This window comes from Oncorhynchus mykiss, chromosome 11 (assembly GCF_057628025.1).
Source record: "Oncorhynchus mykiss isolate SJ-2025 chromosome 11, ASM5762802v1, whole genome shotgun sequence".
Taxonomy (NCBI): Eukaryota; Metazoa; Chordata; class Actinopteri; order Salmoniformes; family Salmonidae; genus Oncorhynchus; species Oncorhynchus mykiss.
Window position 1 is genome coordinate 86,390,484 of NC_143032.1, and position 26,128 is coordinate 86,416,611.

The 26,128-nt window shown below is 44.7% G+C and overlaps 1 protein-coding gene across 6 annotated transcripts; it reads left to right on the forward strand.

Annotated features, from left to right (window-relative positions):
• Positions 1-29: 29 nt before the first annotated feature.
• On the forward strand, positions 30-26,106 carry fbxl8 (F-box and leucine rich repeat protein 8). 6 transcript variants are annotated; one of them, XR_016484747.1, is made up of 5 exons: positions 30-811; positions 8,992-9,197; positions 14,242-14,423; positions 17,754-17,904; positions 25,129-26,106. XR_016484747.1 is itself a non-coding variant. In XM_036936579.2 (5 exons), the coding sequence occupies exons 1-5, from the start codon at positions 675-677 to the stop codon at positions 25,492-25,494; spliced, it is 1,125 nt and encodes a 374-aa protein (XP_036792474.2). In that variant the 5' UTR covers positions 30-674; the 3' UTR covers positions 25,495-26,106. The 6 variants fall into 6 exon arrangements, 2 of the variants coding, with proteins under 2 accessions (XP_036792474.2, XP_090047415.1); XM_036936579.2 differs by having other exon boundaries at positions 14,242-14,506; XM_090191289.1 differs by lacking the exon at positions 25,129-26,106 and adding an exon at positions 19,532-20,138 and having other exon boundaries at positions 14,242-14,506.
• The last annotated feature ends 22 nt before the right edge of the window (positions 26,107-26,128 follow it).

Genomic DNA, 26,128 nt, shown 5'->3' on the forward strand with positions numbered 1-26,128 from the left:
GCATTCAAAATGTAACAAGTACTTGGGTGCCAGGGAAAAGTACTTGGGTGCCAGGGAAAATGTATGGAGTAAAAAGTACATTTTCTTTAGGAATGTAGTGAAGTAAGAGTTTTCAAAATATAAATAGTAAAGTACAGATACTACTTAAGTAGTTTTTTGGGGGTTATTTTCACTAAAGTACTTTACACCACTGCAAACGGGGATATTTTTTGCTATCTGGAAACTTATGAAGCTCAACCCGGAAGTAACGTTTTCCGGCAGAGTTTCCACTAGATAGCACAGCCACAAAGTCTAAATTGGCCAAATCATAACAATGAATGAAAACAAAAATGTGCTTTTTTGTCTTCATTTACGTTTTGCGGTGTGGTTAGGTACAAAACCAGATTTGAAGAGTATATTTTCTTTAGAAAGAAATGGTGTTTCTGCCTATGTGGCTGTTGTGGTATCTAGTGACGACCAGAGCGAAGGGAATTGTTGAAACGTTTTTTTGCGACGGAGAACGAATTCGTATTGGACAAGTTCAGCTGGTTCGGACTTTAAAAAGTTCTCTCGTTTCCTGCTTACCGAACACACACATGGGACTGATCAGTTCTTATACAGAACGAATACATATCAATGTAACTTGTTGTTGTGTTAATAGCCTACTGTACTATTTATGGTGAGTCGACAGCGGAATGGAGTTTCCCGAGGAGGTCCTCGCCCACATATTCTCCTACCTGTCGGTAAAGGAACGGGAAAGCGCGTCGGCAGTATGTACGAGGTGGTCGCAGTCCATGAGCCACCCGCGAGTGTGGCGGTACACTGAAATAAGGTGAGATTCAGAGTTGTACCGGTTGTACTTGTTAGTGATCACGTTGCACGCAGGGCCTGTAAACACGCCAAAATACACGACAATTATAAATGGTTTTGGTAACTTGGGCAGAATAAGTTCACGTTGATTCACTGAGGCAAAAACTAGTAGTTTAATTCAATAAGAGAAATGCTGCGAAATGGAGAGTTGAAAATAAATAGAAGAGAGGACCAGAACAGTAGTCTAATTATATAGAGGACCAGAACAGTAGTCTAACTATATAGAGGACCAGAACAGTAGTCTAATTATATAGAGGACCAGAACAGTAGTCTGATTATATAGAGGCCCGGGAACAGTAGTCTAATTATATAGAGGACCAGAACAGTAGTCTAATTATATAGAGGACCAGAACAGTAGTCTAATTATATAGAGGACCAGAACAGTAGTCTAATTATATAGAGGACCAGAACAGTAGTCTGATTATATAGAGGCCCGGGAACAGTAGTCTAATTATATAGAGGACCAGAACAGTAGTCTAATTATATAGAGGACCAGAACAGTAGTCTAATTATATAGAGGACCAGAACAGTAGTCTAATTATATAGAGGACCAGAACAGTAGTCTAATTATATAGAGGACCAGAACAGTAGTCTAATTATATAGAGGACCAGAACAGTAGTCTAATTATATAGAGGACCAGAACAGTAGTCTAATTATATAGAGGACCAGAACAGTAGTCTGTTATATAGAGGACCAGAACAGTAGTCTGTTATATAGAGGACCAGAACAGTAGTCTAATTATATAGAGGACCAGAACAGTAGTCTAATTATATAGAGGACCAGAACAGTAGTCTAATTATATAGAGGACCAGAACAGTAGTCTAATTATATAGAGGACCAGAACAGTAGTCTAATTATATAGAGGACCAGAACAGTAGTCTAATTATATAGAGGACCAGAACAGTAGTCTGTTATATAGAGAACCAGAACAGTAGTCTAATTATATAGAGGACCAGAACAGTAGTCTAATTATATAGAGGACCAGAACAGTAGTCTAATTATATAGAGGACCAGAACAGTAGTCTAATTATATAGAGGACCAGAACAGTAGTCTAATTATATAGAGGACCAGAACAGTAGTCTAACTATATAGAGGACCAGAACAGTAGTCTAATTATATAGAGGACCAGAACAGTAGTCTAATTATATAGAGGACCAGAACAGTAGTCTAATTATATAGAGGACCAGAACAGTAGTCTAATTATATAGAGGACCAGAACAGTAGTCTAATTATATAGAGGACCAGAACAGTAGTCTGTTATATAGAGGACCAGAACAGTAGTCTGTTATATAGAGGACCAGAACAGTAGTCTAATTATATAGAGGACCAGAACAGTAGTCTAATTATATAGAGGACCAGAACAGTAGTCTAATTATATAGAGGACCAGAACAGTAGTCTAATTATATAGAGGACCAGAACAGTAGTCTGTTATATAGAGGACCAGAACAGTAGTCTGTTATATAGAGGACCAGAACAGTAGTCTAATTATATAGAGGACCAGAACAGTAGTCTAATTATAGAGAGGACCAGAACAGTAGTCTAATTATATAGAGGACCAGAACAGTAGTCTGTTATATAGAGGACCAGAACAGTAGTCTAATTATATAGAGGATCAGAACAGTAGTCTAGTGGTGGTAACATATGGAATCATTTAGCTCAATTGGAAATGCAATTAACGATAAATCAATATTATGTTTGCAATTCCTTTTCCTAAATCAGCATTTGTGGTGACATTCAAAGTAAAACATATATATATTATATATCATTTTCATGATTGATGATAATACTTTAGGGGAGGCAGGTAGCCTAGTGGTTAGAGGCAGGTAGCCTAGTGGTTAGAGGCAGGTGGCCTAGTGGTTAGAGGCAGGTGGCCTAGTGGTTAGAGGCAGGTGGCCTAGTGGTTAGAGGCAGGTGGCCTAGTGGTTAGAGGCAGGTGGCCTAGTGGTTAGAGGCAGGTGGCCTAGTGGTTAGAGGCAGGTAGCCTAGTGGTTAGAGGCAGGTAGCCTAGTGGTTAGAGGCAGGTGGCCTAGTGGTTAGAGGCAGGTGGCCTAGTGGTTAGAGGCAGGTGGCCTAGTGGTTAGAGGCAGGTGGCCTAGTGGTTAGAGGCAGGTGGCCTAGTGGTTAGAGGCAGGTGGCCTAGTGGTTAGAGGCAGGTGGCCTAGTGGTTAGAGGCAGGTGGCCTAGTGGTTAGAGGCAGGTAGCCTAGTGGTTAGAGGCAGGTGGCCTAGTGGTTAGAGGCAGGTAGCCTAGTGGTTAGAGGCAGGTGGCCTAGTGGTTAGAGGCAGGTGGCCTAGTGGTTAGAGGCAGGTGGCCTAGTGGTTAGAGGCAGGTGGCCTAGTGGTTAGAGGCAGGTAGCCTAGTGGTTAGAGGCAGGTGGCCTAGTGGTTAGAGGCAGGTGGCCTAGTGGTTAGAGGCAGGTGGCCTAGTGGTTAGAGGCAGGTGGCCTAGTGGTTAGAGGCAGGTGGCCTAGTGGTTAGAGGCAGGTAGCCTAGTGGTTAGAGGCAGGTGGCCTAGTGGTTAGAGGCAGGTGGCCTAGTGGTTAGAGGCAGGTAGCCTAGTGGTTAGAGGCAGGTAGCCTAGTGGTTAGAGGCAGGTAGCCTAGTGGTTAGAGGCAGGTGGCCTAGTGGTTAGAGGCAGGTAGCCTAGTGGTTAGAGGCAGGTGGCCTAGTGGTTAGAGGCAGGTAGCCTAGTGGTTAGAGGCAGGTGGCCTAGTGGTTAGAGGCAGGTAGCCTAGTGGTTAGAGGCAGGTGGCCTAGTGGTTAGAGGCAGGTGGCCTAGTGGTTAGAGGCAGGTAGTCTAGTGGTTAGAGGCAGGTAGCCTAGTGGTTAGAGGCAGGTGGCCTAGTGGTTAGAGGCAGGTGGCCTAGTGGTTAGAGGCAGGTAGCCTAGTGGTTAGAGGCAGGTAGCCTAGTGGTTAGAGGCAGGTGGCCTAGTGGTTAGAGGCAGGTAGCCTAGTGGTTAGAGGCAGGTAGCCTAGTGGTTAGAGGCAGGTGGCCTAGTGGTTAGAGGCAGGTGGCCTAGTGGTTAGAGGCAGGTGGCCTAGTGGTTAGAGGCAGGTGGCCTAGTGGTTAGAGGCAGGTAGCCTAGTGGTTAGAGGCAGGTAGCCTAGTGGTTAGAGGCAGGTGGCCTAGTGGTTAGAGGCAGGTGGCCTAGTGGTTAGAGGCAGGTAGCCTAGTGGTTAGAGGCAGGTAGCCTAGTGGTTAGAGGCAGGTAGCCTAGTGGTTAGAGGCAGGTGGCCTAGTGGTTAGAGGCAGGTGGCCTAGTGGTTAGAGGCAGGTGGCCTAGTGGTTAGAGGCAGGTGGCCTAGTGGTTAGAGGCAGGTGGCCTAGTGGTTAGAGGCAGGTAGCCTAGTGGTTAGAGGCAGGTGGCCTAGTGGTTAGAGGCAGGTGGCCTAGTGGTTAGAGGCAGGTGGCCTAGTGGTTAGAGGCAGGTGGCCTAGTGGTTAGAGGCAGGTGGCCTAGTGGTTAGAGGCAGGTGGCCTAGTGGTTAGAGGCAGGTGGCCTAGTGGTTAGAGGCAGGTGGCCTAGTGGTTAGAGGCAGGTGGCCTAGTGGTTAGAGGCAGGTGGCCTAGTGGTTAGAGGCAGGTGGCCTAGTGGTTAGAGGCAGGTGGCCTAGTGGTTAGAGGCAGGTGGCCTAGTGGTTAGAGGCAGGTGGCCTAGTGGTTAGAGGCAGGTGGCCTAGTGGTTAGAGGCAGGTGGCCTAGTGGTTAGAGGCAGGTGGCCTAGTGGTTAGAGGCAGGTGGCCTAGTGGTTAGAGGCAGGTGGCCTAGTGGTTAGAGGCAGGTGGCCTAGTGGTTAGAGGCAGGTGGCCTAGTGGTTAGAGGCAGGTGGCCTAGTGGTTAGAGGCAGGTGGCCTAGTGGTTAGAGGCAGGTGGCCTAGTGGTTAGAGGCAGGTGGCCTAGTGGTTAGAGGCAGGTGGCCTAGTGGTTAGAGACAGGTGGCCTAGTGGTTAGAGACAGGTGGCCTAGTGGTTAGAGTGTTGGAATAGTAACCAGCAGGTAGTCTAGTGGTTAGAGTGTTGGACTAGTAACCAGCAGGTAGTCTAGTGGTTGGAGTGTTGGACTAGTAACCAGCAGGTAGCCTAGTGGTTAGAGGGTTGGGCTAGTAACCAGCAGGTAGCCTAGTGGTTAGAGTGTTGGACTAGTAACCAGCAGGTAGCCTAGTGGTTAGAGACAGGTAGCCTAGTGGTTAGAGACAGGTAGCCTAGTGGTTAGAGCGTTGGACTAGTAACCAGCAGGTAGCCTAGTGGTTAGAGACAGGTAGCCTAGTGGTTAGAGACAGGTAGCCTAGTGGTTAGAGCGTTGGACTAGTAACCAGCAGGTAGCCTAGTGGTTAGAGACATGTAGCCTAGTTTTTAGAGACAGGTAGCCTAGTGGTTAGAGCGTTGGACTAGTAACCAGCAGGTAGCCTAGTGGTTAGAGACAGGTAGCCTAGTGGTTAGAGACAGGTAGCCTAGTGGTTAGAGTGTTGGACTAGTAACCAGCAGGTAGCCTAGTGGTTAGAGTGTTGGACTAGTAACCAGCAGGTAGCCTAGTGGTTAGAGACAGGTAGCCTAGTGGTTAGAGCGTTGGACTAGTAACCAGCAGATAGCCTAGTGGTTAGAGACATGTAGCCTAGTTTTTAGAGACAGGTAGCCTAGTGGTTAGAGTGTTGGACTAGTAACCAGCAGGTAGCCTAGTGGTTAGAGACAGGTAGCCTAGTGGTTAGAGACAGGTAGCCTAGTGGTTAGAGTGTTGGACTAGTAACCAGCAGGTAGCCTAGTGGTTAGAGTGTTGGACTAGTAACCAAAAGGTTTCTGTATCGAATCCCTGAGCTGCCTCGTTCACACAGGGTTTCCTCCACTTCACCAGAGTTCTACGCCCATTCATTTTCAAACAGGATCAATGCCCAGGGGATTGTGGGAAGGCGAGTGTGGGAACCCTGCAATTGGAGCCCTAGTAAAATTTTGCAAATTGCATAATGAACGTCTACTTTGGGTAAAGTTAATTGTGGCTTTTCTTGCAAACCTGTCTTTACCCACCATCAACCCCAACTTCTCTGCAATCCTCCACCTTTCACTTCCATTGACCTGATTTTGTCTCTGTTTTCTTCAATCGTTCTCAGTAAATAAACTAGGTAGAATTACAACCCTCCATACACCAAATTATTTACCTTTCTAAATATTTTTAATTAGCCAGAATACAGGGTTTCGATTTGCACTTAACAATATCATGTCATAAAAATCATGTAGAAAGTCTGGTTTATGGAGCATATACCTACTGGCATCGTTTAGAAATGGAGAGAAACTGGACAAAAGGTGTTAATCAGACAACACAGAGACACATAAGTTGTATCAAGTACAATCAAGTTGTAGAAACATCTCAAGGATGATCAATGGAAACAGGATGCACCTGAGCTCAATTTCAAGTCTTATGTAAATAAGGTATTTCTGTTTAAAATTTGATACATTTACACAAATAAAAAAATAAAAACAGTTTTTGCTTTGTCATTATGGGGTATTGTGATGTCATTATGGGGTATTGTGATGTCATTATGGGGTATTGTGATGTCATTATGGGGTATTGTGATGTCATTATGGGGTATTGTGATGTCATTATGGGGTATTGTGATGTCATTATGGGGTATTGTGATGTCATTATGGGGTATTGTGATGTCATTATGGGGTATTGTGATGTCATTATGGGGTATTGTGATATCATTATGGGGTATTGTGATGTCATTATGGGGTATTGTGATGTCATTATGGGGTATTGTGATGTCATTATGGGGTATTGTGATGTCGTCATGGGGTATTGTGATGTCATTATGGGGTATTGTGATGTCATTATGGGGTATTGTGATGTCATTATGGGGTATTGTGATGTCATTATGGGGTATTGTGATATCATTATGGGGTATTGTGATGTCATTATGGGGTATTGTGATGTCATTATGGGGTATTGTGATGTCATTATGGGGTATTGTGATGTCGTCATGGGGTATTGTGATGTCATTATGGGGTATTGTGATGTCATTATGGGGTATTGTGATGTCATTATGGGGTATTGTGATGTCATTATGGGGTATTGTGATGTCATTATGGGGTATTGTGATGTCGTCATGGGGTATTGTGATGTCATTATGGGGTATTGTGATGTCATTATGGGGTATTGTGATGTCGTCATGGGGTATTGTGATGTCATTATGGGGTATTGTGATGTCATCATGGGGTATTGTGTGTAGATTACTGAGTTGTTTTATTTATTTAATTCATTGTAGAATAAGGCTGTAACAAAATGTGGAAAAAGTCAATGGCTCTGAATACTTTCCGAATGCACTGGATCTAATTATAGACAAGTTGACTAACAAGTAGCCAATATGTGGGACATTATCAGCAGAAACAAAGGCCTGTCTAAAATACCTGTCTAAAAGACCTGTCTAATAGGCCTGTCTAAAAGACCTGTCAAAATGACCTGTTTAAAAGGCCTGTCTAAAAAGGCCTGTCTAAAAGGCCTGTCTAATAAGCCTGTCTAATAGGCCTGTCTAATAGGCCTGTCTAATAAGCCTGTCTAATAGGCCTGTCTAAATGACCTGTTTAAAAGGCCTGTCTAAAAGGCCTGTCTAAAAGGCCTGTCTAATAAGCCTGTCTAATAAGCCTGTCTAATAGGCCTGCCTAAAAGGCCTAAAAGGCCTGTCTAATAGCCTGTCTAATAGGCCTGTCTAATAGGCCTGTCTAATAGGCCTGTCTAATAAGCCTGTCTAATAGGCCTGTCTAATAAGCCTGTCTAATAGGCCTGTCTAATAGGCCTGTCTAATAGGCCTGTCTAAATGACCTGTTTAAAAGGCCTGTCTAAAAGGCCTGTCTAAAAGGCCTGTCTAATAGGCCTGTCTATAAAGGCCTGTCTAAAAGGCCTGTCTAAAAGGCCTGTCTAAAAGGCCTGTCTAATAGGCCTGTCTAATAGGCCTGTCTAATAGGCCTGTCTAATAGGCCTGTCTAATAGGCCTGTCTAAATGACCTGTTTAAAAGGCCTGTCTAAAAGGCCTGTCTAAAAGGCCTGTCTAATAAGCCTGTCTAATATGCCTGTCTAATAAGCCTGTCTAATAAGCCTGTCTAATAGGCCTGTCTAAAAGGCCTAAAAGGCCTGTCTAATAGGCCTGTCTAATAGGCCTGTCTAATAAGCCTGTCTAATAGGCCTGTCTAATAGGCCTGTCTAAAAGGCCTGTCTAATAGGCCTGTCTAATAGGCCTGTCTAAAAGGCCTGTCTAATAGGCCTGTCTAATAAGCCTGTCTAATAGGCCTGTCTAATAAGCCTGTCTAAAAGGCCTGTCTAATAGGCCTGTCTAATAGGCCTGTCTAATAAGCCTGTCTAATAGGCCTGTCTAATAAGCCTGTCTAAAAGGCCTGTCTAAAAGGCCTGTCTAATAAGCCTGTCTAATAGGCCTGTCTAATAAGCCTGTCTAAAAGGCCTGTCTAAAAAGGCCTGTCTAAAAGGCCTGTCTAATAAGGCCTGTCTAAAAGGCCTGTCTAAAAACATGGTTCTGACATCCCTGATTGTACAGTGCATCTTCTGTAATAGCGGGTTTGGGTCTGGTGCCTCAGATTTCCACTATATTCCATCTAGTCGGGCGGTTGCAGATGGGTTATTAGCAGTTGTGGGCGGTTGTGGGTGAATAAACAGCTGACCCACGCATCACTAGCATGCGTCAACCACTTTTCACCTATTGACTGATTGCTATAACAGGTGATGTGGTCAGCTGACCAGGAAAAATGCCTGTCCAGGCGTTGTACGATGTTCCATGATGTCAGCAACGCCTGGGCTGAGGAACGCGACTTGGCGACTGCTGGTCCGGCGACTGCAGAAGCTGTCTGGAGTTTGACAACAGCTGATACAGTTATTTAGTATTATTTTAGAGTTATTTTGACACACACGAAATTTCTATCATGTCGATTGGGAATGGATCAATCGCTATAATTTATCATCCCATAATAACTCTTAATATTCCAGATGAATAAAATAGAAACTTGGACTAAAATACTACGTTGCTTCATCAAACTAATACTGCTGTATTAAACCAGCTAATAGACCAGACTGCCCTCTGCTCTCTGCAGTCTGAATCTGATATCGCACTTCAATAGATCCTGCTACTCTCTCCGTCTGCAGGTGTGAGACCGGGGAACAGGAGGACCCTGCTCTGCAGCATTTCTCCTCTCTCCTGCCATTGGTCCGTCACCTGAAGATCACCGTCAGTTCGCTGAGCGATCCAGCCAATCGCAGCGCTGCCCTGTCTGTCCTCCGCCTGGCCACCAGCGGTCCCCTGCGAACCTTGTCCCTGTCCTGTTCTGGAGGAGTCCCTCTCTTCTACTCAGGTAAACAACCACCAATCAGATCAGCTCTGAAAAAAATCGAATGAAAAATAAATCTGATGTGATTGGTCAAAAGACCAAAAGAACTGGGCTGCCTGTCTTAAACGCAGCCTCAGTCGCTCTAGATAAAGAGCGTCTTCTGAAATCAGTGTTTGTCAACTCCGGTCCTCAGGTGCCTCCCGATAGCACACGTTATTGTTGTTGTCGCCCCAAACTAACTCGCCTGATTCAACTCCGGTCCTCAGGTGCTTCTCGATAACACACGTTGTTGTTGTTGTCGCCCCAAACTAACTCGCCTTGTTTCAACTCCGGTCCTCAGGTGCCTCCCGATAGCACACGTTGTTGTTGTTGTCTCCCCAAACTAACTCGCCTTGTTTCAACTCCGGTCCTCAGGTGCCTCCCGATTGCACACGTTGTTGTTGTTGTCGCCCCAAACTAACTCGCCTGATTCAACTCCGGTCCTCAGGTGCCTCCCGATAGCACACGTTGTTGTTGTTGTCTCCCCAAACTAACTCGCCTTGTTTCAACTCCGGTCCTCAGGTGCCTCCCGATAGCACACGTTGTTGTTGTTGTCGCCCCAAACTAACTCACCTGATTCATCTCCGGTCCTCAGGTGCCTCCCGATAGCACACGTTGTTGTTGTTGTCGCCCCAAACTAACTCGCCTTGTTTCAACTCCGGTCCTCAGGTGCCTCCCGATAGCACACGTTGTTGTTGTTGTCGCCCCAAACTAACTCACCTGATTCAACTCCGGTCCTCAGGTGCCTCCCGATAGCACACGTTGTTGTTGTTGTCGCCCCAAACTAACTCACCTGATTCATCTCCGGTCCTCAGGTGCCTCCCGATAGCACACGTTGTTGTTGTTGTCGCCCCAAACTAACTCACCTGATTCATCTCCGGTCCTCAGGTGCCTCCCGATAGCACACATTGTTGTTGTTGTCGCCCCAAACTAACTCGCCTGATTCAACTCATCAAAGGCCTTGATGATTAGTTGAATCAGATGTAACAGTATTGCTTCCATCCCTTTCCTTGGCCCATCCTGGGCACCAGGGTACCCTCATGGAACAATACTACTGAATCATCATTACTTCACAAACCTCCTGCTTTGCTATTGAGATGTGTAATAAACCTGTTGTCATTTCAGTAGTAATGAGGAATACGTTGGGATGTTTCACTACTGGTGAACACCACATAATTCTCCACTACTGTGTAACTACTGAGCGTTTGGGTATCTACTACTTAATGCCTACACAATGCCCACACAATGCCCACACAATGCCTACACAATGCCCACACAATGCCTACACAATGCCCACACAATGCCCACACAATGCCTACACAATGCCTACACAATGCCCACACAATGCCCACACAATGCCTACACAATGCCCACACAATGCCTACACAATGCCCACACAATGCCCACACATTACTGCTGTGTGCCTATTCAAAATCACTGTTGACATCTTGTTTCAATAATTGCATTTTTTTTTTATTAACTTAATTACACTTTAGTTTGTTAATCCCTTTGAGGCCTTGTCTTCATTAATTTTTAACTTAACTATCTTCAGATTCTCTGTTTTTGTTGTTGTTTTGCATTTCTCCATCACCTAACCTTTTTTTTTAGAAAAAAAGATAAGCACAAGAGATGACCAATTAGAAGCGTTTAGTGAGTGAACGTTATAGAGAGAACGGGTTACATGGAGAAAACCGGACCTCTCTGAAATGGAAATAGATTGGCCCTGCCTTCAGAAAAATATATTTCACCTAAACCCTCCCTGAAGCTAAACCCTAAACCCTCCCTGAAGCTAAACCCTAAACCCTCCCTGAAGCTAAACCCTAAACCCTCCCTGAAGCTAAACCCTAAACCCTCCCTGAAGCTAAACCCTAAATCCTCCCTGAAGCTAAACCCTAAACCCTCCCTGAAGCTAAACCCTAAACCCTCCCTGAAGCTAAACCCTAAACCCTCCCTGAAGCTAAACCCTAAACCCTCCCTGAAGCTAAACCCTAAACCCTCCCTGAAGCTAAACCCTAAATCCTCCCTGAAGCTAAACCCTAAACCCTCCCTGAAGCTAAACCCTAAACCCTCCCTGAAGCTAAACCCTGAACCCTCCCTGAAGCTAAACCCTAAACCCTCCCTGAAGCTAAACCCTAAACCCTCCCTGAAGCTAAACCCTAAACCCTCCCTGAAGCTAAACCCTAAACCCTCCCTGAAGCTAAACCCTAAACCCTCCCTGAAGCTAAACCCTAAACCCTCCCTGAAGCTAAACCCTAAACCCCAAAATAATAATTAAAACACAAAGTGGATAGCAGAAAACATGTCTACCGTTTAACCTTTAACTTCCTGGACAGACCAGAGCCTGAGAGATTTTAAATATATATAATTTTTTTATACCTTTATTTAACTAGGCAAGTCAGTTAAGAACAAATTCTTATTTACAATGACGGTCTAGTGGGTTAACTCAGGGGGCACGACAGAACGACAGATTTGTACCTTGTCAGCTCGGGGGTTTGAACTTGCAACCTTCCGGTTACTAGTCCAACGCTCTAACCACTAGGCTACCCTGCAGTTTAGAGCCGTTCTTCGTCCTATAAGCATGACGTGGCAACGTAGGAAGTTTCACCGCCGAAGACGAGGGTGGAAATATCTCCTTTATAGAATCTATTTGCAGCTATGATAAAAAATAAATAGCCTTTTTATAAACATTTCATGCAATTCTACATTTTAATTTGGTCATATTAGCAGAATCTTTTTTAATACAAAACAAATGACCAAAAGTCTAGGCTAAGAATGGACCGAGAGAGGTCTATGTGTTCATCTTATCATAGTTCTCCAATGACAAATCAGTGTGTCTTGTTTGCCAATCATTAGGAATCTGAGCATGGTACTTTCAAAAGTTAGGTCTACCTTTCCACCCCAGACAGAGTAGGTCTACCTTTCCACCCCAGACAGAGTAGACCTACCTTTCCATCCCAGACAGAGTAGGGCCTACCTTTCCATCCCAGACAGAGTAGGACCTACCTTTCCACCCCAGACAGAGTAGGACCTACCTTTCCACCCCAGACAGAGTAGGCCTACCTTTCCACCCCAGACAGAGTAGGTTTACCTTTCCACCCCAGACAGAGTAGGTCTATCTTTCCACCGTAGACAGAGTAGGTCTACCTTTCCACCCCAGACAGAGTAGACCTACCTTTTCACCCTAGACAGAGTAGGGCCTACCTTTCCACCCCAGACAGAGTAGACCTACCTTTCCACCCCAGACAGAGTAGGCCTACCTTTCCACCTCAGACAGAGTAGACCTACCTTTCCACCCCAGACAGAGTAGACCTACCTTTCCACCCCAGACAGAGTAGACCTACCTTTCCACCCCAGACAGAGTAGACCTACCTTTTCACCCTAGACAGAGTAGGGCCTACCTTTCCACCCCAGACAGAGTAGGACCTACCTTTCCACCCCAGACAGAGTAGACCTACCTTTTCACCCTAGACAGAGTAGGGCCTACCATTCCACCCCAGACAGAGTAGGACCTACCTTTCCACCCCAGACAGAGTAGGACCTACCTTTCCACCCCAGACAGAGTAGGTCTACCTTTCCATCCCAGACAGAGTAGGTCTACCTTTCCACCCCAGACAGAGTAGGACCTACCTTTCCACCCCAGACAGAGTAGGACCTACCTTTCCACCCCAGACAGAGTAGGTCTACCTTTCCATCCCAGACAGAGTAGGTCTACCTTTCCACCCCAGACAGAGTAGGACCTACCTTTCCACCCCAGACAGAGTAGGACCTACCTTTCCACCCCAGACAGAGTAGGTCTACCTTTCCACCCCAGACAGAGTAGGGCCTACCTTTCCATCCCAGACAGAGTAGGGCCTACCTTTCCATCCCAGACAGAGTAGGGCCTACCTTTCCACCCCAGACAGAGTAGGACCTACCTTTCCACCCCAGACAGAGTAGGACCTACCTTTCCACCCCAGACAGAGTAGGTCTACCTTTCCACCCCAGACAGAGTAGGGCCTACCTTTCCACCCCAGACAGAGGAGACCTACCTTTCCACCCCAGACAGAGGATACCTACCTTTCCACCCCAGACAGAGTAGGGCCTACCTTTCCACCCCAGACAGAGTAGGGCCTACCCTTCCACCCCAGACAGAGTAGGGCCTACCTTTCCACCCCAGACAGAGTAGGGCCTACCTTTCCACCCCAGACAGAGTAGGACCTACCTTTCCACCCCAGACAGAGTAGGACCTACCTTTCCACCCCAGACAGAGTAGGACCTACCTTTCCACCTCAGACAGAGTAGGACCTACCTTTCCACCCCAGACAGAGTAGGACCTACCTTTCCACCCCAGACAGAGTAGGCCTACCTTTCCACCCCAGACAGAGTAGGACCTACCTTTCCACCCCAGACGGGTTTGACAAAATGCAGTCATTGATTCTTCAACTAACCTGGCAGTACTCTCTTGATTCTCGATTCTGGAAAAGAGTTATCTTATAAAATGTCTGTGTCCAGTTGTAGGTGGTTCTGAAACACCACAGAGAACTCGGAAAGAAAGTAAATCCAAAATGTGTAAAACACAAGGAGGTTCGTCGCCATCTTAGCTGTCGCACATCTTGCATTTCCCAGCATCTTTGCAGGAAATAGTAATTTTCTATGTGGTGCTGACACATGCAGAAATAGATGTCTACACACATGCAAGAGGCATATCTCACACAATACAAAACATGGATTTATTATCTTTGAGTGTTCTCCGGTGTTGGTAGAAGCACCTGCAACTGAACACAGACATTTTATAAGATGCAGACTAACTATATTGGACGCCATGCTGCAGCGAGGCAGTGGTTAAGACCGCTAGACGAAAACCAAACACTTCAAGGTCTCAGAGCGTCACTGATTGAACTCTACTAGCGCACCGTTAACTAGCTAGCCATTTCAAATCGGCTACAGTAAGTCTGGGGCTTACAACAAGAACGAGTACTGTTTGGGAGTACTTGAGGACTTGAGTTTAGAACCACTATGCTAAATAACACTAATGTGACTGTGACTGAAGGTCGCGACCTGGAGGAAGGGCTGGAGGCTGCTCTCACTGCAGCTCCGGAACACGTGGGAGGAGCCTTCCTCTCCCACTTGGACCTGAGGGGCGTGCCCTTCACCCTCAGCCAATCCCTGGTGAGGGTCTTGGCCCGGCAGAGCCCCAACCTGAGGAGTCTATTGGTCAACAATCAGACACTGGTGTGTAAAGTGGAGCCAGAGGCTGTGGTGGAGGTACTGGGACTGTGTCCACTTCTCAACACACTAGGGCTGTTCTATACCAGGTATGGAGAGAACCACTTCTCAACACACTAGGGCTGTTCTATACCAGGTATGGAGAGAACCACAGTGTTCAACACACTAGGGCTGTTCTATACCAGGTATGGAGAGAACCACAGTCCTTAACACACTAGGGCTGTTCTATACCAGGTATGGAGAGAACCACAGTCCTCAACACACTCGGGCTGTTCTATACCAGGTATGGAGAGAACCACAGTCCTCAACACACTAGGGCTGTTCTATACCAGGTATGGAGAGAACCACAGTCCTCAACACACTAGGGCTGTTCTATACCAGGTATGGAGAGAACCACAGTCCTCAACACACTAGGGCTGTTCTATACCAGGTATGGAGAGAACCACAGTACTCAACACACTAGGGCTGTTCTATACCAGGTATGGAGAGAACCACAGTCCTCAACACACTAGGGCTGTTCTATACCAGGTATGGAGAGAACCACAGTCCTCAACACACTAGGGCTGTTCTATACCAGGTATGGAGAGAACCACTTCTCAACACACTAGGGCTGTTCTATACCAGGTATGGAGAGAACCACAGTCCTCAACACACTAGGGCTGTTCTATACCAGGTATGGAGAGAACCACAGTCCTCAACACACTAGGGCTGTTCTATACCAGGTATGGAGAGAACCACAGTCCTCAACACACTAGGGCTGTTCTATACCAGGTATGGAGAGAACCACAGTGTTCAACACACTAGGGCTGTTCTATACCAGGTATGGAGAGAACCACAGTGTTCAACACACTAGGGCTGTTCTATACCAGGTATGGAGAGAACCACAGTCCTCAACACACTAGGGCTGTTCTATACCAGGTATGGAGAGAACCACAGTGTTCAACACACTAGGGCTGTTCTATACCAGGTATGGAGAGAACCACAGTCCTCAACACACTAGGGCTGTTCTATGCCAGGTATGGAGAGAACCACAGTCCTCAACACACTAGGGCTGTTCTATACCAGGTATGGAGAGAACCACGGTCCTCAACACACTAGGGCTGTTCTATACCAGGTATGGAGAGAACCACAGTGTTCAACACACTAGGGCTGTTCTATACCAGGTATGGAGAGAACCACAGTGTTCAACACACTAGGGCTGTTCTATACCAGGTATGGAGAGAACCACGGTCCTCAACACACTAGGGCTGTTCTATACCAGGTATGGAGAGAACCACAGTCCTCAACACACTAGGGCTGTTCTATACCAGGTATGGCGAGAACCACAGTCCTCAACACACTAGGGCTGTTCTATACCAGGTATGGAGAGAACCACAGTCCTCAACACACTCGGGCTGTTCTATACCAGGTATGGAGAGAACCACAGTGTTCAACACACTAGGGCTGTTCTATACCAGGTATGGAGAGAACCACAGTCCTCAACACACTAGGGCTGTTCTATACCAGGTATGGAGAGAACCACGGTCCTCAACACACTAGGGCTGTTCTATACCAGGTATGATGAGAACCACGGTTCTCAACACACTAGGGCTGTTCTATACCAGGTATGGAGAGAACCACAGTGCTCAACACACTAGGGCTGTTCTATACCAGGTATGGAGAGAACCACAGTCCTCAACACACTAGGGCTGTTCTATGCCAGGTATGGAGAGAACCACAGTGTTCAACACACTAGGGCTGTTCTATACCAGGTATGGAGAGAACCACGGTCCTCAACACACTAGGGCTGTTCTATACCAGGTATGATGAGAACCACGGTTCTCAACACACTAGGGCTGTTCTATACCAGGTATGGAGAGAACCACAGTGCTCAACACACTAGGGCTGTTCTATACCAGGTATGGAGAGAACCACAGTCCTCAACACACTAGGGCTGTTCTATGCCAGGTATGGAGAGAACCACAGTGTTCAACACACTAGGGCTGTTCTATACCAGGTATGGAGAGAACCACAGTGTTCAACACACTAGGGCTGTTCTATACCAGGTATGGAGAGAACCACAGTCCTCAACACACTAGGGCTGTTCTATACCAGGTATGGAGAGAACCACTTCTCAACACACTAGGGCTGTTCTATACCAGGTATGGAGAGAACCACAGTGTTCAACACACTAGGGCTGTTCTATACCAGGTATGGAGAGAACCACAGTCCTCAACACACTAGGGCTGTTCTATACCAGGTATGGAGAGAACCACTTCTCAACACACTAGGGCTGTTCTATACCAGGTATGGAGAGAACCACAGTGTTCAACACACTAGGGCTGTTCTATACCAGGTATGGAGAGAACCACAGTACTCAACACACTAGGGCTGTTCTATACCAGGTATGGAGAGAACCACAGTCCTCAACACACTAGGGCTGTTCTATACCAGGTATGGAGAGAACCACAGTCCTCAACACACTAGGGCTGTTCTATGCCAGGTATGGAGAGAACCACAGTCCTCAACACACTAGGGCTGTTCTATGCCAGGTATGGAGAGAACCACAGTCCTCAACACACTAGGGCTGTTCTATACCAGGTATGGAGAGAACCACAGTCCTCAACACACTAGGGCTGTTCTATACCAGGTATGGAGAGAACCACAGTTCTCAACACACTAGGGCTGTTCTATACCAGGTATGGAGAGAACCACAGTGCCCAACTCCTGGTCTGTGTCCCCAATGGCTCCCTATTCCCTATCTAGTGCACTGCTTTAGACCAGAACCCTATTCCCTATATACTGCACTACATTAGACCAGAGCCCTATTCCCTATATAGTGCACTACTTTAGACCAGTGCCCTATTCCCTATATAGTGCACTACTTTAGACCAGAGCCCTATTCCCTATATAGTGCACTACTTTAGACCAGAGCCCTATTCCCTATATAGTGCACTACTTTAGACCAGGGCCCTATTCCCTATATAGTGCACTACTTTAGACCAGAGCCCTATTCCCTATATAGTGCACTACATTAGACCAGAGCCCTATATTGTGCACTACATTAGACCAGAGCCCTATTCCCTATATAGTGCACTACATTAGACCAGAGCCCTATTCCCTATCTAGTGCACTACTTTAGACCAGAGCCCTATTCCCTATATAGTGCACTACTTTAGACCAGAGCCCTATTCCCTATATAGTGCACTACTTTTGGTCATTCGGGATGCATGCAGCCTTATCCTCGTGTGTAAATTAATGAAGGATGCTTGAAGTCAACAGTTGATCACATCAGAAATGAAAAAGAGACAAACTTGATTCTAAGTTAATAATTGTAGCTTCATTCTTCTTCTCCAGCCTGTCCCAGAAGGTGGTGGATGAGCTGCTGTTGCCTCAACGCTGCCCCCTCCTGGCCATGGAGTTGTACTGCGAGCGCTTTGCCAAATACATCCCCCCTCTGGAGGACAGCGTGTGGGCTGGACTGAAGCACAGACACCCGGGGTTAAAGGTCAGTTAAAGGTGCCTTGAGGAGGAAACTCCAAACGATCATTTCAATCAATCATTTATTGGGAAATAAATACACATGTAACGTGCAGGGCAATAGTAGCCTGGCTTGTCCACTCCTATGGTTAAGGTGGAGTGACAATGTCCACTCCTATGGTTAATGTGGAGTGACAATGTCCACTCCTATGGTTAATGTGGAGTGACAAATCTAATTTTATTTGTCACATGTTGCTGAATACAACAGGTATTACAGCTAGACCTTACAGTGAAATGGTTCATTACAAGCCCTTAACCAACAATGCAGTTTTAAGAAAATACCATAACTAAAAATAAGTAAGAGATAAGAGAATAACAAATCATTAAAGAGCAGCAGTAAATAACAATAGCGGGGCAAAATACAGGGGGTACCGGTAGAGAGTCAATGTGGAGGCTATATACAGGGGGTACCAGTACAGAGTCAATGTGGAGGCTATTTACAGGGGGTACCGGTAGAGAGTCAATGTGGAGGCTATATACAGGGTGTTACGGTACAGAGTCAATGTGGAGGCTATATACAGGGTGTTACGGTACAGAGTCAATGTGGAGGCTATATACAGGGTGTTACGGTACAGAGTCAATGTGGAGGCTATATACAGGGTGTTGCGGTACAGAGTCAATGTGGAGGCTATATACAGGGTGTACCGGTACAGAGTAAATGTGGAGGCTATATACAGGGTGTTACGGTACAGAGTCAATGTGGAGGCTATATACAGGGGGTACCAGTACAGAGTAAATGTGGAGGCTATATACAGGGTATTACGGTACAGAGTCAATGTGGAGGCTATATACAGGGGGGTACCAGTACAAAGTCAATGTGGAGGCTATATACAGGGGGGTACCGGTACAGAGTCAATGTGGAGGCTATATACAGGGGGTACCGGTACAGAGTCAATGTGGAGGATATATACAGGGGGTACCGGTACAGAGTCAATGTGGAGACTATATACAGGGGGTACCGGTACAGAGTCAATGTGGAGGCTATATACAGGGGGTTCTGGTACAGAGTCAATGTGGAGGCTATATACAGGGGGTTCTGGTACAGAGTCAATGTGGAGGCTATATACAGGGGGTACCGGTACAGAGTAAATGTGGAGGATATATACAGGGTGTTACAGTACAGAGTAAATGTGGAGGCTATATAGAGGGTATTACGGTACAGAGTCAATGTGGAGGCTATATACAGGGGGGTACCAGTACAAAGTCAATGTGGAGGCTATATACAGGGGGGTACCGGTACAGAGTCAATGTGGAGGCTATATACAGGGGGTACCGGTACAGAGTCAATGTGGAGGATATATACAGGGGGTACCGGTACAGAGTCAATGTGGAGGCTATTTACAGGGGGTACCGGTACAGAGTCAATGTGGAGGCTATATACAGGGTGTTACCGGTACAGAGTCTATGTGGAGGCTATGTGGGGGCTATAGTTATTAAAGTGACTATGCATAGATAATAATAGAGAGTAGAAGCAGTATAGAAGAGAGGGGGCAATGCAAATAGTCTGTCTCATCATTGTCGGTGATCATGCCTACCACTGTTGTGTCATCGGCAAACTTAATGATGGTGTTGGAGTCTTGCCTGGTCGTGTACAGGAGGGGACTGAGCACGCACCCCTGAGGGACCCCCGTTTTGAGAATCAGCATGGCGGACGTGTTGTTACCTACCCTTACCACCTGGAGGCGGCCCGTCAGGAAGTCCAGGATCCAGTTGCAGAGGGGAGTGTTTAGTCCCATGGTCCTTAGCTTATTGATGAGCTTTGAGGGCACTATGATGTTGAACGCTGAGCTGTAGTCAATGAATAGCATTCTCACATAGGTGTTACTTTTGTCCAGGTGGGAAAGGGCAGTGTGGAGTGCAATAAAGATGACATCATCTGTGGATCTTTTGGGGCGGTATACACATTGGAGTGGGTCTAGGGTTTCTGAGATGACAACTCCTGATGGTTATAGTGGAGAGATGAACAGATCTGGGACCAGGGTAATCCATGAAGATGGTCCTTTGGAATGCTGTGGATCTGTTGGGGCGGTATACACATTGGTGTGGGTCTAGGGTTTCTGAGATGACAACTCCTGATGGTTATAGTGGAGAGATGAACAGATCTGGGACCAGGGTAATCCATGAAGATGGTCCTTTGGAATGCTGTGGATCTGTTGGGGCGGTATACACATTGGAGTGGGTCTAGGGTTTCTGAGATGCCAACTCCTGATGGTTATAGTGGAGAGATGAACAGATCTGGGACCAGGGTAATCCATGAAGATGGTCCTTTGGAATGCTGTGGATCTGTTGGGGCGGTATACACATTGGAGTGGGTCTAGGGTTTCTGAGATGACAACTCCTGATGGTTATAGTGGAGAGATGAACACATCTGGGACCAGGGTAATCCATGAAGATGGTCCTTTGGAATGCTGTGGATCTGTTGGGGCGGTATACACATTGGAGTGGGTCTAGGGTTTCTGAGATGACAACTCCTGATGGTTATAGTGGAGAGATGAACAGATCTGGGACCAGGGTAATCCATGAAGATGGTCCTTTGGAATGCTGTGGATCTGTTGGGGCGGTATACACATTGGAGTGGGTCTAGGGTTTCTGAGATGACAACTCCTGATGGTTATAGTGGAGAGATGAACAGATCTGGGACCAGGGTAATCCATGAAGATGGTCCTTTGGAATGCTGTGGATCTGTTGGGGCGGTATACACATTGGAGTGGGTTCTAGGGTTTCTGAGATGACAACTCCTGATGGTTATAGTGGAGAGATGAACAGATCTGGGACCAGGGTAATCCATGAAGATGGTCCTTTGGAATGCTGTGGATCTGTTGGGGCGGTATACACATTGGAGTGGGTTCTAGGGTTTCTGAGATGACAACTCCTGATGGTTATAGTGGAGAGATGAACAGATCTGGGACCAGGGTAATCCATGAAGATGGTCCTTTGGAATGCTGTCTGTCCGTGGTTTTACCACCATGTATGAAGTCTAATGTTAATGCTATGTTGTGTTTTATAGTCTATTAGAATGTGTAGTATATTTCAGGTGAGTCTGGTGCTAAACCCACGGAGTGGTTCTTTATAGACTCTGTATGGATTTGGACAGTGAAGCTGAAAATTGCATTTTGGATTTGAGAGACATTCATATGAATGTCACCTTTTGATTTGAGGGTATTTAGAAATGAAAGTACTTTATATACCGTATCTAGTCCCCCCATTTGAAGGTGTCATAAGTATTTGGACAAAATTCTCTTATAGTGTATTAAAGTAGTCAAAAGTTTAGTCCTATCACGCGCGTTGGATGCATTTACAGCTTGTTTTGGTTGTATTTCGGATTATGTTTTGCCCAATAGAAAGTGAATGGTGAGTAATGTACTGTACACTTGGATAAAAAACGTGCTATCCAGAATCTAAATGGTTCTTCTGGATTTTTATTCAAATACTTAATGACTTCTTCAAATGGGGGGGACTAGATCATAAAGTGCTTTAGTTTCTAAACAGTAAAACATATTTATGAAATTAAAAGGTGACATTCTGTGATATTGCCTCAAATGAAAACATTTTCTCTCTATAATGCTGGAGCCGCATTTAACATTTTAGCTTCACTGTCCAAATCCATACAGAGGGAACTGTAGTATGGTGTATATAATGTGTGTATTATGGTGTATATAATGTGTGTAGTGTGGTGTATTTAATGTGTGTAGTGTGGTGTATTTAATGTGTGTGGTGTATTTAATGTGTGTAGTGTGGTGTATTTAATGTGTGTAGTGTGGTGTATTTAATGTGTGTAGTATGGTGTATTTAATGTGTGTAGTGTGGTGTATTTAATGTGTGTAGTGTGGTGTATTTAATGTGTGTAGTGTGGTGTATTTAATGTGTGTAGTGTGGTGTATTTAATGTGTGTAGTGTGGTGTATTTAATGTGTGTAGTGTGGTGTATTTAATGTGTGTAGTATGGTGTATTTAATGTGTGTAGTGTGGTGTATTTAATGTGTGTAGTGTGGTGTATTTAATGTGTGTAGTATGGTGTATTTAATGTGTGTAGTGTGGTGTATTTAATGTGTGTAGTGTGGTGTATTTAATGTGTGTAGTATGGTGTATTTAATGTGTGTAGTGTGGTGTATTTAATGTGTGTAGTATGGTGTATTTAATGTGTGTAGTATGGTGTATTTAATGTGTGTAGTGTGGTGTATTTAATGTGTGTAGTATGGTGTATTTAATGTGTGTAGTATGGTGTATTTAATGTGTGTATTATGTAATACATAATACACATCGCGGCACATCGCCTCTCCCCAATCTGACATAGATAGTTTGTGTCTATGTATTGTTATAAAGGCTACTTGTGCCTTTACATTGTTTTATTTAGTTCTGTCCTTGAGCTGTTCTTGTCTATTGATGTTCTGTATTATGTTCTGTAAACATGTTTCATGTTCTGTGTGGACCCCAGGAAGAGTAGCTGCTGCTTTTGCAACAGCTAATGGGGATTCTAATAAAATACCAAATACACAGTTGATAGTGCATGTCAGAGCAAAAACCAAGCCATGAGGTCGAAGGAATTGTCTGTAGAGCTCAGAGACAGGATTGTGTCGAGGCACAGATCTGGGGAAGGGTACCAACACATTTCTGCAGCATTGAAGGTACCCAAGAACACAGTGGCCCCCATCGTTCTTAAATGGAAGAAGTTTGGAACCACCAAGACTCTTCCTAGAGCTGGCCGACCGGCCAAACTGAGCAATCGGGAGGAGGGCCTTGGTCAGGGAGGTGAACAAGAACCTGATGGTCGCTCTGATGGAGCTCCTATGTGTGAGGTTGTTGGGAAAAATGTGGAGTCAGTAATGTTCCAACAAGGAAAAAACACAATCTTCCAGAGCACAAAAGAACGAACAATAACGCACAAAACAGAGGGAAGCCCGAGGGTTAAATAAGGAACATTAACTCATAGAATGGAAACCAGGTGTGTATGAATAAGATGAAACATGGATCGGTGGTGACTAGAAAGTCGGTGACGTTGACCGGCGAACAAGGAGAGGGACCAACTTTGGCAGAAGTCGTGACACTGTGGGTATGGGAGAACCTTCCAGAAGGACAACCATCTCTGCAGCACTCCACCAATCAGGCCTTTATGGTAGAGTGGCCAGACGGAAGCCACTCCTCAGTAAAAGGCATGACAGCCCGCTTGGAGTTTGCCAAAAGACTCTAAAGACTCTCAGACCATGAGAAACAAGATTCTCTGGTTTGATGAAACCAAGATTGAACTCTTTGGCCTGAATGCCAAGTGTAACATCTGGAGGAAACCTAGCACCATCCCTACGGTGAAGCATGGTGGTGGCAGCATCATGCTGTGGGTAATGTTTTTCAGCAGCAGGGACTGAGAGACTAATCAGGATCGAGGGAAAGATGAATGGAGAAAAGTACAGAGATCCATGATGAAAGACCTGCTCCAGAGTGCTCAGGACCTCAGACTGGGGCAAAGGTTCACTTTCCAACAGGACAACAACTTTAAGCACACAGCCAAGACAACGCAGGAGTGGCTTCGGGACAAGTCTCTGAATGTCCTTGAGTGGCCCAATCAGAGCCCGGACTGGGACCTGAAAATAGCTGTGCAGCGACGCTCTCCATCCAACCTGACAGACCTTGAGAGGATCTGCAGAGAAGAATGGGAGAAACTCCCAAAATACAGGTGTGCCAAGCTTGTAGCGTCATACCCAAGAAGACTCAAGGTTGTAATCGGTGCTTCAACAAAGTACTGAGTAAAGGGTCTGAATACTTATGTAAATGTGATATTTCCATTTTTACATTTTTTTTAATACATTTGCAAAAATATCTAAAACCTGTTTTTGCTTTGTCAATATGGGGTGTTGTGTATAGGTTGATGAGGGGGAAAAAAACAATTGAATCATTTTAGAATAAGGCTGTAACGTAACAAAATGTGGAAAAATTCAAGGGGTCTGAATACTTTTGAAAGCCCTGTATGTTATGTTCTATTAATGTTTGTACTATGTTGTATTAATGTCTAATAATGTTGTATTAATGTCTAATAATGTTGTATTAATGTCTAATATGTTGTATTCATGTCTAATATGTTGTATTCATGTCTAATATGTTGTAATAATGTGTATGTATTAATGTTATGTTAATGTGTAATATGCTCTAGTACTGTGTTGTAGTACTGTGTAATATGTTGTAGTACTATGTTGTAGTAATATGTGTATTAATGTGTCATATGTTGTAGTAATATGTTGTAGTAATATGTGTATTAATGTGTATGTTGTAGTACTATGTGTATTAATGTGTAATATGTTGTAATATGTTGTAGTAATGTGTATTAATGTGTAATGTTGTAGTACTATGTGTATTAATGTGTAATATGTTGTAATATGTTGAGTACTATGTGTATTAATGTGTAATATGTTGTAGTATGTTGTAGTAATATGTGTATTAATGTGTAATGTTGTAGTACTATGTGTATTAATGTGTAATATGTTGTAATATGTTGTAGTACTATGTGTATTAATGTGTAATATGTTGTAGTATGTTGTAGTACTGTGTATTAATGTGTAATGTTGTAGTACTATGTGTATTAATGTGTAATATGTTGTAGTACTATGTGTATTAATGTGTAATATGTTGTAATATGTTGTAGTAATGTGTATTAATGTGTAATATGTTGTAGTACTGTGTATTAATGTGTAATATGTTGTAGTATGTTGTATTACTGTGTATTAATGTGTAATATGTTGTAATATGTTGTAGTAATGTGTATTAATGTGTAATATGTTGTAATATGTTGTAGTAATGTGTATTAATGTGTAATATGTTGTAGTACTGTGTATTAATGTGTAATATGTTGTAGTATGTTGTAGTAATATGTGTATTAATGTGTAATATGTTGTAGTACTATGTGTATTAATGTGTAATATGTTGTAGTAATATGTGTATTAATGTGTAATGTTGTAGTACTGTGTATTAATGTGTAATATGTTGTAATATGTTGTAGTAATGTGTATTAATGTGTAGTATGTTGTAGTGATATGTGTATTAATGTGTAATATGTTGTAATATGTTGTAGTAATATGTGTAATATGTTGTAGTATGTTGTAGTAATATGTGTATGAATGTGTAATGTTGTAGTACTATGTGTATTAATGTGTAATATGTTGTAATATGTTGTAGTAAGTTGTAGTAATATGTGTATTATATTCCAGGTAAGCCTGATATTGGACCACACTCTTCCCATGGATCATTTCAGCTCCGTATTGCAGCCCAGCGTTCCTCTGCAGCACCTGGAACTCCTCACATTTACTGACCTGGTCCAGCAGACACACCTGGTCACCCAGAGCTACAGCCACGCCCTGGAGACAATCATACTGCAGACCACCTCGTCTCCAGAGCTGGACTCCGCCCTGCGCTCCCTGGCCGCAGCCTGCAGCCTCCTCAGAGAGGTCCACTGTTACTGTGTGGTGTCGTGTGATGTCATCAGGGCCTTTAAAGACGGCTGCCCTCGCCTGTGGAGATACACACTGAAGACACGCAAAGAGCCACACCCCTGGCGATGCACTGTTATTAAATGACAACCAATCACACCCCTGGAGATGCACTGTTATTAAATGACAACCAATCACACCCTTGGAGATGCACTGTTATTAAATGACAACCAATCACACCCCTGGAGATGCACTGTTATTAAATGACAACCAATCACACACCTGGAGATGCACTGTTATTAAATGACAACCAATCACACACCTGGAGATGCACTGTTATTAAATGACAACCAATCACACACCTGGAGATGCACTGTTATTAAATGACAACCAATCACACACCTGGCGATGCACTGTTATTAAATGACAACTAATCACACCCCTGGAGATGCACTGTTATTAAATGACAACCAATCACACACCTGGAGATGCACTGTTATTAAATGACAACCAATCACACCCCTGGAGATGCACTGTTATTAAATGACAACCAATCACACCCCTGGAGATGCACTGTTATTAAATGACAACCAATCACACACCTGGAGATGCACTGTTATTAAATGACAACCAATCACACCCCTGGAGATGCACTGTTATTAAATGACAACCAATCACACCCCTGGAGATGCACTGTTATTAAATGACAACCAATCACACACCTGGAGATGCACTGTTATTAAATGACAACCAATCACACACCTGGCAATGCACTGTTATT